Genomic DNA, 10,243 nt, shown 5'->3' with positions numbered 1-10,243 from the left:
CATAAATAAAGCTACAAAAATGCACATAAAAATACGCTCTGTCATGTTGTTGTAAATTCAATATATTAGAATACTTTAAACACTCTGGAATCATCAGATAATACTTAAGTATAATAAATATGTTATTAACTTATTTTGTAAATAAAGCTACATTAATACCAGTGCAAAACATTTAAACAATAATCAATACTTTAAAAAATAAGAGTGAAGACCTTTCAGACGGTCGCAGGCAGCTGTGGATGATGATACGTGCTCAATGTTTTCAGTTTAAAGGGACTTTTACAGGTTTCTGTGGTCAGTTTAACACATTTATGATCCATAAATATCTAAAAATTCATTTGTGCTCCTTAAAGAAAAAGAAATATGACACAACTAGGTGCTGAGAAACGCAAAAATCCTCTTTAAAGTCCTGAAACATCCAACTAGATGCACGATTTTTTGTAATAGAAACTAAAGCCTAAACGAGGATGCTGATAACAATTCCAATAATGTAAAGTTGAGTTAATGATAGATATTGATGGTGATGATGATAATTATGATTTCACTGATGCTCTATAGATGCGGTGGTGTGCCAGCTCATCGATCCACCTGAGGACGTAGGTGAACTCTCCGACGGCCTTCAGCGCTCCGTCGTCTCTCCTCCTCTGCTGACACAACAGGCACCATTATAGTATTTGTCTTATATTCTAATATTAATAAATACTGAAAACATAAAGTGTATTATGTTATGAGATAAATGTACATGGATTCATTCTAATATTCAAACTACATGTTGGTAAAGAACTACATTTGTTATTTTGGTGAAGACACGTCTTACACTGAGTGAGCAGTCGTAGCATTAGCAGCAGCTTTGGTTGGTAGTAAAGTAGTAGTATTAGCACAAGTATTAGCACAATATTAGCATAAGTATTGACATACATATTAGCATAAGTATTAGCATAAGTATTAGCATAATTATTGGCATAAGTATTAGCACGAGTATTAGCATAAGTATTAGCACAAGCATTAGCATAAGTATTGGCATACATATTAGCATAAGTATTAGCACAAGCATTAGCATAAGTATTGGCATACGTATTAGCATTAGTATTAGCATAAGTATTAGCACAAGTATTAGCATAAGTATTAGCACAAGCATTAGCACAAGCATTAGCATAATTATTGGCATAAGTATTAGCACAAGTATTAGCATAAGTATTAGCACAAGCATTAGCATAAGTATTGGCATACGTATTAGCATAAGTATTAGCACAAGCATTAGCATAAGTATTGGCATACGTATTAGCATTAGTATTAGCATAAGTATTAGCACAATTATTAGCATAAGTATTAGCAAAAGTATTAGCACAAGCATTAGCATAAGTATTGGCATACGTATTAGCATTAGTATTAGAATAAGTATTAGCACAAGTATTAGCATAAGTATTAGCACAAGTATTAGCACAATATTAGCATAAGTATTGACATACATATTAGCATAAGTATTAGCACAAGTATTAGCATAATTATTGGCATAAGTATTAGCACAAGTATTAGCACAAGCATTAGCATAAGTATTGGCATACGTATTAGCATAAGTATTAGCACAAGCATTAGCATAAGTATTGGCATACGTATTAGCATTAGTATTAGCATAAGTATTAGCACAAGCATTAGCATAAGTATTGGCATACGTATTAGTATTAGCATAAGTATTAGCACAAGTATTAGCATAAATATTGGCATAAGTATTAGCACAAGCATTAGCATTGGCATAAGTATTAGCATAAGTATTAGCACAAGCATTAGCATAAGTATTGGCATACGTATTAGCATTAGTATTAGCACAAGCATTAGCATAAGTATTAGCACAAGTGTTGGCATGAGTATTAGCACATGTATTAGCGGTAGTGATAGTAGTGGTAGTACTAGTTTTAGTAGTAACAACAGCATTAGCAGCACGAGTAGAAGTAGTATTAGTGCCAATAGTAGTGGATCAATAACTACCTTCAATAGTAGTAGTACAAAAAAACAGTAGTCGTATTAGTGCAAGAAGTAGTAACAGTTGTAGTTGTAGTAGCAGTAGAGTTGTATTTGTGCAAAGAATTGCAAAAGTAACAGTAATACTACTTTAAGTAGTGATAGTAGTACATGTAGAAGTAGCAGCAGCAGTAGTAGTATTGGTAGTAGTAGTACACATTATAGCAGAAGCTGTAGCAGCAGTTGCACTAGCAGTACCTGTGGTAGCAATAGCAGAGGTAGCATATGTAGCAGTAGTATTAGTAACATTGGCAAAGTACCAGTAGGCCTTGTAGTAATATTAGAAGTAGCAGAAATGGGCTTTTTTCACAGGGGACATTTTTACATCCAACAGGAGGAAGAGCACAGGTGTTAATAATAACTTTAACAATGGTTCTGTTCAGGTGTCTGAGAAAGCCATGACAGGCAGACAGCATGCACACAACCAGGACCATGAAACTGAAGCAGCTAAATGGAATACAGCCATCATTAATGCTGCTATAAACACCTGTGCTTTTCCCTCCTGTTGGATGTAAAAATGTCCCCGGTGAAAAAGGCCTATAGTAGCTTAAACGAGAACACAAGTAGCACTAGCTAACAGTGACAGCAGCAGCAGCAGAAACAGTATTAACAGTGGTAATATCTGAAGTATAAACAGTAGATGTGATATTTCTCATAAAAATTACCTTTTTAATTTTTCTCTCCAGTTTCTTGATGGTTTTCGACCATTTGGAAGGTTCAGAGGAGGAAACCTGAACACAAAGTACACAGATCAGTCAGTGTGTGTGTATTTAAAGCATGTGTGTATTTATAGATAGTTACACCACTTAATAGTTGTGTACTCACGCAGTTCTGCAGCGTGTGTTGCAGCCGGTACAGCAGGTCGTTGTAGTGAAGGGGGAGGAGCTTCTGGACGACCTTCCTGCTGAACACACTCCTCTGGTAGACGTCGATCACATCCCTCATCTCCAGCCAACCAATCGTACGCTGAGGAGAAGAGAGCATGTTTGCATTAAGCGGCATCCTGCGGGACTGCAGTTCCTCTAACGGCCACTAGAGGCCGGCTCCGAAAGTGAGTCAATCCCCATTAGGCCCCATGTTAAAATGTCCAACTTTACAGCAGAAATAAACGTGTTTACAGCCTCGTACAAGAAACTGTTTTGGTCTCTATAGCTCACTTTTATATTCTTGACTGTACAGGTACATTTTTTATACAAATCACCTTTTATGAAAATATTAAGGTATTAAAGTTCTGCATATTTAGAGGCTTCTAATGATCCCTGAACGTATATATGCTTGACGTATCTGTGCACATCAGCCAGTGATCAAAATGCATTTCTTGCAAAGGTTTCTTTCCATTAACAAAGTTAAGTCATATTAAAGAAGCTAACAGGCTAACAATAATTATATTGGAAGCATTCAACAAAATGAATTATACTTTCAGACACAACCTGAGCTTGGGATATGGACAAAGATTCTTCCTGATTGCAGAAGCTAAACAAACATCTGCTGACTATGAGACTCTGGCCTTTCTATGGGATAAGGACCTTGGATCCCAGCTGACGTCATGCTTTCTCTTTAACAGTTTTTCCTGCATAAATCAAACACCTTGTGTGGTAAAAACAATACCCAAGAATTCTGTCGAGGAAATCCAAAACCAAGTATTTCCTCCAGGAAAGCCAAACTTTACAGTCCACTAGACAGGTATGTGAACACCCGTGGATATATTCTTCAACATTTGGATCGAAAGAAACATTGGCGTATGAATGTTTTGGTTTCGGTATAAGGTTAGACACTTTTCTCTAAAGTTACATTATTAGACTGGAGATGGTGAAGTAAACCATGCGGTTGTGGTTGAGGTAAACCAAGCGGGCACCGTTATGGCTGGAAGTGAAAACCTCAGCGAAAGATCAACTTCCACTTTTACTCTCCGGCACCAAACCCCATTCAAAAAATGATGAATTTCAACTAAAGTGAAAACTGGGCCTCTATTAATTCATGTATGACGGTTTACTGACCTCAGGACATTTGGTGCAGAACTTGGGCAGAAGTCGTCTGGAGAAGTGTTCCTCTTTCTGCAGATAAAAACATCAAAATCGTAAGTCAAAATATTGAGAGAAGACTGAAATGTGAAAAACCATTTGGTATATATTTAACATTTTCTACAAGTTGAGGAGCGTGCAAAAACAGAAAAAGACACAGTTTAGAGATAGTCAAGTACACAAGTAAAAGTTTTTAAATTTAAGCTGCTTTTAAGTGTAATGCATTTATGTTGCAGCCAGAAGAAGTTAATTTAAGTGACTTTAAAACCTGCTGAGCATCATTTATACTGCTTTATATTTTGCAATAATAATCTCGAAACTTAAACAAAGCTGTCAGATCAATGCAGCAATCGGATATTTTCCCCAACATGTCAGGAAGTACAAGTATAAAGAAGCATACATGGAAATATTAAAGTAAAGTAGGTAAAGTGAATTTAATCAATTCACACACAGAGATAAAAACTTGCAATAAATAAAATGTAAACAAAGGAATTTCAAAATAAGGGCCATGCAGTTTGAGCACACAACATTACAATAAATAAACAAGTCATCAAAAGCAGGTTTCTAGTGAGGATCAGGCTTTAGTGTGTTTTATTAACAGTTAATCATTTGCTCTTTGCAGGAACCGGCTCTAAAGCAATAATAATGACTAATTAGCGTTAAGACTGCTAATGAAAGCTATGTGCTACAAACTATTAACCTTTAGAAAGCATTGTTCTTGTTTTAGATGATAAACCTACAAAAAACATAGTTTACACTTATGAATAAATGCAGACATTAAGAAGGTATTACTCTTAAAAAGGAACAGGAAAGTGAGTTAAACTCAATTAATAAATGTTTGTAATGTCATTTATAACTATTTATTAAAGTTCTTAAGCAGTTTATAAACTGTTAAGTTAATCATAAGTGCAAATAAGTGTCTAATTTTGTACTCACTCACTTAAACAGTCTTTTTAACTCTTTTTAATAGTACGTATATAAATGATGTTTTTTGCCTGTTTCAGTTCTTCCGATGTTTGACTTCTATCAGCTGTTTTTTTAGTCAGAAACTCTTTGATCTGATCGGGAGCTTTGATCTGGTTGAAAAACTGCTGCTTTTCACACCTTCACTTCCTGTCTGATACTGAAAATCAGCGTATTACTCACCAAAATATATAACCGACCGTCGATGTGAAATGTCGTTTACAAAGCGTTTACGAATTACTTCAGAAAAACTTAAATGCATAAAACACTTCATAAAGACTTTTATTTTGAAATAACTTCAGAGGTTAAATGCAATAAACCCATAACAAGTGAAAGGGCTATTATTTTGAAAGAACTGTTTCTGTTCATTACTGATTGATTTTCATTCAGACCTTTATTCTGAAATCCAAGAGTGCTTCTCCATGATGTGTTTACTTTATTTTGAAAACCTCTGTGTTTAATTGATAAGCTTGTAGAGTTATTGATCTGTAATGACCACTGATCGATATTTAATCTATCTTTAACTGAGATATTGATGAGCAGACACATTGCTAAGTGTGAATATTGATCTTTAATTGATTATAAACTTACAAACTGACATTTTATTTTGATTTTAAACATTGATTGATTTTTGATTGATTGCAGTTTTGATTGCCAGATTTATCAATTAGTGTTTCTTCTGACATTTAAAGAACTTGTGATTATTTACTGATGAATCAATAAAGTTTTGATTGATCAAAAGTAGTAAACTGACATATTGATCGATTGGTACCTTTAAGTAATAGTAGACCTGATAGATAATCAATAAAAGTAATAGTTTTTAAATGTTTAAAATGACAGTTGACGGATCAATAAGTGTCTCTACTGACCATTTAAACAACAGTTGTTGTTTACAGATTAATCAATAAAACAAGTTTAAACTGATCTTAAGCTGGTACACTGATTGGAAAACAAATCAATAACAGTTATTATTGACCTTTAATTGATAAGAAACTTTTCTTTTTAAAACAGTGAAATGGTACAATCAATAGATAATCAATAAAAGTGTTTCTAAGAGTTTAATCTGACATATTGAGTTTGTATTAACCTGAAATCCATCATCAAACTTAAATATTGATCAAAAGAAGTGATTATTGATCAAATCATTGATCTTTATTGATAGACAACTAATTTATTGATTAGTAAACAATATTAAGTGTCACTATTGATTATGAAAACTGTTTGTATTACAGATTAATCAATCAAGTTGTAATTGGTCTAAAGCTGGTAAACTGATTGATAAACTAATCAATAACAGTCATGATTGATCTTTAATTGAACAAAACTCACTCCTGTCATTGATTGACAGGAGTGACTATTGATGATCCAGTAGTTATTGATCTTACCGGCAGGTCATCGATCAGCTGTCTGGTCCGGCTCCACAGCTCTCGGATCATCTGCACCGGGATCTCCTGGCGACAGGTGATGCCTCGCTCGGCCGTGATGCCGAGGATGAGGAGAGAGAGAGCGAACATCCTGACCAGGAGGAGAGACATCTTTGACTGCAGCAGGTTCTCCCCTCTGCTGCCTTTATACCTCCTCCTCCCCCTCTCTCTCCTCCCCCCTCTCTTCTTCTTTGTTTCTCCTCCTCTCCTGTTGCACAAATTTCCTAATATCACTGAGTCACCGCTGCAAATTTCCAAGGAGTCTCCTCGCTGATGTCACCTCCTCCTTCCTGCTTTCCCTTTCTTTTCTTTCTCCTCCTCTCTCTTCTCCTTTTCCTTCTCTTTCTCCTCCTGTATCCTTTGCTTTTTCCTCCAATTCTTCCTTCCTATGTCTCCTCTCCTCTTTCTTTATTAACTCCTTCTGTTCTCTCCGTCCGTTGGCCTTCCTTTTCCTCCTCCTCCTCAAGTTCTTTATTATTGGCTCTCTCTTTCTTTCTAATTCCCATCTTTCCTCCCTACATTCCTCCTCTCTCATCTCTTCTATCCTCGTTCCTCCTTTCTATTGTCATATTTTCTCCTCCTCGTCTTCTTCGTCCTTTCCTCCTTTTCTCCCATGTTTCCTCCTCCTGAATTTTCTCATTTCTCCTCCCTCAAAGTTTTTCTCGTCTTCTGTTTTTTCTGCCCATTTTCTTCTCCTCTTCCTCTGGTCTTTGTTCCTCCTTTACTTCATTTTCTCCTTCTCTCCTCCTTTCTGTATTTTCTCCTCCTCTGCTGCTTTCCTTGCTTCCTTCCTTCACTTTCCTCCTCTTCCCTTTCCTTTGTCTCCTCTTTCTCATCAGCTTTCCCCTTTTTTTATTTCTTTTCCCTTCTTCACCTCCTCTCTCGTTCTTCTCTATCTTCTCCTCTGTACCCTGTCCTCCTCTTTTTCTGCTGAGTTGTCACTCTCCCCCACGGCGATGATGTCACTTCCTGTGTTGGTCGCTTTGGGTAAAACCTGGTTTTTGTGTTTAGATCTGCAGTTTGATAAAACTAGGTTGTGGTTCGCTGGTTTTCCACCTCGTCATGTCTCAGAAGGCGCCGAGCCATCGTCAAACCCAGATTACAGACGAGACGCCGAGTCAGCGTGATGGCACCATAGAAGAAGAAGAAGAAGACGAACCTGCAGGTGATGCTGCGCAGAAGTTCCTGGAAGACAGAAGATTAACCAGGTCAAGCCGCCACAGCAATGCTCAGCAAACCCACCAACAGCACAGAGGAGAATGTGATGAGAGACTTTTTTGTTGAATAATCCTTTTGTTGTTCATCAGGTCAAACCGTCCTGCAGTGCATGCTGGGTAAAGACTCTAAACGGAAAGAACTTCCTAAAAACACAGCATTGTATCGACCCTCTCATCCCACATCTTCAAATGCCACGAATATAAAGATGGCGGACGCGTCTCCACCTCCTCTCCTCTTGTGTCGGTCTGAAGCAGATATTCACGCTGATGGAAAGTTCAATGACTGTAGTGTTAGTGTTAGTTACGTCTCTTCTCGCCGTTCCTCCTCTATTCTGCTACTCGGGAACAGAACGCTGCAGGAGCCCCATTTGTCCACAGAGCTGTCAATCATGAGGCCACGCCCCCTTTTTATAGCATCAATTAACTAATTAAAAGTAAACTTGTGAACATAAAAACTTGGACATAAATCAGCATGATAAGAACTAACTATAATGAAACCATGTGTGAGAAAAATGTATTTGACGTGTAATATTTAGTTTGACTCATGTCCCATCTGTTAACATGGAGGAGGCGGGCTTTATGAGCTATACTGTAGCCAGTCAGCAGGGGGCGATAGAGAGGGTTTGGCTCCACTTTTAGGGAGCTGTCATGTCGGCCATCTTTTATGCAAACTACGCTCTATGTCTGTGTTCGAAATGCTGTACTACATACTACATGCTATATACTACATACTGTGTTCGGCGGTAGTCTGTAGTATGGAGGAGCTTTTCAAATTCATTTTGCAGTATGCTACACCAGGCGGAAGCTGCCGCTGTGACGTTCCAGCGCTTTGCATTGTGGGATACAGTAGGCGAGGTAGACTGGTCCGATGCATACTAGAGATTTTCTCCGAATTTCATGCAGCAATTTTTGGCATACTGCACATTTAGCTTTCATTTGCATACTACCACTACTTTTTTTCCAAATCAGTGCTTACAGCTCGTGTAGAATGGCATTTTGAACACAGCAATTGTCCTATCGCATGAAAGCGAAAGCCAAAAACGTAACCTTCAAAGAAAAAAACAATTGATTAATTGGTTCTTGGATGTCGGATCAGATGTGTCTTCGGCGTGTTCATTTTAGTGTGCAGGTTTTGGTGTTTCTGTGTGGTCAGGTGAAAGTAGGTTGCGGGTGTTCTCGAGTTAGTCGGGAAGCAGTGACTGTGCAGGTTGGTTTTCAACGCAGAAGATTTCAGAAGGTGACGAGTCGATGTTCGACCCAAATAACAGAACGGGTTTCTTCCTTCGGTCGGACGCTTGTCACGCAGTTTTCACCAAATAATTCTGCTCCACCATTCAGAGTAAAATAATCACCTGGTAGGGTTTGCCCCATGGTTTACAGAAACACCTCACAGCAGGAAGCTCCAGAGTTAGATAGTATGGATTCTTTCTGTGTGGAGTTTGTTGTGCTGCTGGGTTTTCTTTAGGCTTTCCAGTTTCCTACAACACAACAGAGTCAAGTTAATCAGTGATATACAGGAAACAAACAGGAGTTAATGCCGGAGCTAAAATAGGAGGTAACAGCTGGAGAGTTAGAGAAACAACTTAACAACTTAAAGTAGAAGTTGGAACATTTCCAGTTATCTTTGTCATGTACACCTGTATACCTGCATCAGCGATTACATCATCCCGTCTGCCCGCGAGTGTTAAGGCTTACAAATGTCTATAAATACACCCTGAAAAACGTGACAGAGGTTTACAGTTTGTAACAGGTTAGGCAGAGTGGTGCTTTAACGCTGAATGCCAGCTAACAACCTGCTAACAGGATTATTACTGAAAATGCTAGCATGTTTTGCATGTTCAAGAGCTTAATGGAGCATGTTAGCATGCTACCTTAACTAGTAACTTAATCTATAATAACTTAAATAAGGTCTAAAGATGTAGTTTTAAGAACTGAAGTAATTATGTCTAGTTTTATTTACTTTGAACATCCAATGATTTAAAATGCTTTAATACCACGGCCCTGACAATGTACGGCCCTATTCCGTGAGTTAGCTTCTTTAAACTCCCTGTGCTGCTATTTGCGTCAAATGTGCACTACTTTTCTGACCCATAACTCGGTCAAATCTAAACACACACACATGAAATATAGATTTTTAGATTCAGTGTGACTTACAATTCAAGATTATATCTTGGTCCGACGTCCTTTGTGCATAGACTTTCATAAATCCGGTTAGAAATCGTAGGGAAAAAAGACGCTCCTTAGCAATACAGAACTTGCCTGAGAATTATCACATTTTAAAGTTTTCTTCAGTTTAAAAGGAATACAGTGATAGTTATCTTTACATGCGTGGGCACTCTGCAGACGGAAACTGCTAATAGCTATTTCGGCATGCTTTAATGGTGCCAAATAGCGAGCATGTAAACTGGTGATGGTTTTCAAAAAAAAGGCCCAAGTTGTAGCTCAAAGCTAGCTTACTGAATTAACAAAATTGCACTTCCTGTTTATATCCCCACAGCATTTTGGGTACTGTTGTTCCAAAACTTAGACAATGGTCTAATATTTATAATATTTTATTTCACTTTTATTATATTTTGTTGACTTAAAAAGGACTTAAAAT

At 37.4% G+C, this 10,243-nt stretch overlaps 1 protein-coding gene across 1 annotated transcript; it reads right to left on the bottom strand.

The window, feature by feature from the left end:
• Nucleotides 1-243: 243 nt before the first annotated feature.
• Nucleotides 244-6,554, bottom strand: il26 (interleukin 26). Its single transcript, XM_069671444.1, has 5 exons — nucleotides 6,389-6,554; nucleotides 4,017-4,073; nucleotides 2,845-2,985; nucleotides 2,685-2,750; nucleotides 244-644 (listed from the first exon to the last, which is right to left on the bottom strand). The coding sequence occupies exons 1-5, from the start codon at nucleotides 6,536-6,538 to the stop codon at nucleotides 534-536; spliced, it is 525 nt and encodes a 174-aa protein (XP_069527545.1). The 5' UTR covers nucleotides 6,539-6,554; the 3' UTR covers nucleotides 244-533.
• Nucleotides 6,555-10,243: the final 3,689 nt, after the last annotated feature.

This window comes from Semicossyphus pulcher, unplaced genomic scaffold (assembly GCF_022749685.1).
Source record: "Semicossyphus pulcher isolate SPU_LCO1_2020_fin unplaced genomic scaffold, fSemPul1.0.p SCAF_20, whole genome shotgun sequence".
NCBI classification, from domain to species: Eukaryota; Metazoa; Chordata; class Actinopteri; order Labriformes; family Labridae; genus Semicossyphus; species Semicossyphus pulcher.
This window is presented reverse-complemented; position numbering and strand designations above follow the sequence as displayed.

What these genes read in the sequence shown, in the direction of transcription:
- il26 (XM_069671444.1), bottom strand. Translation starts at nt 6,538, where the DNA reads ATGTCTCTCCTCCTGGTCAGGATGTTCGCTCTCTCTCTCCTCATCCTC. An exon ending in AGCTGATCGATGACCTGCCG is followed by an intron (nt 4,074 to 6,388) that starts GTAAGATCAATA and finishes TTTTATCTGCAG; the next exon opens with AAAGAGGAACACTTCTCCAG. An exon ending in TCTGCACCAAATGTCCTGAG is followed by an intron (nt 2,986 to 4,016) that starts GTCAGTAAACCG and finishes TCTTCTCCTCAG; the next exon opens with CGTACGATTGGTTGGCTGGA.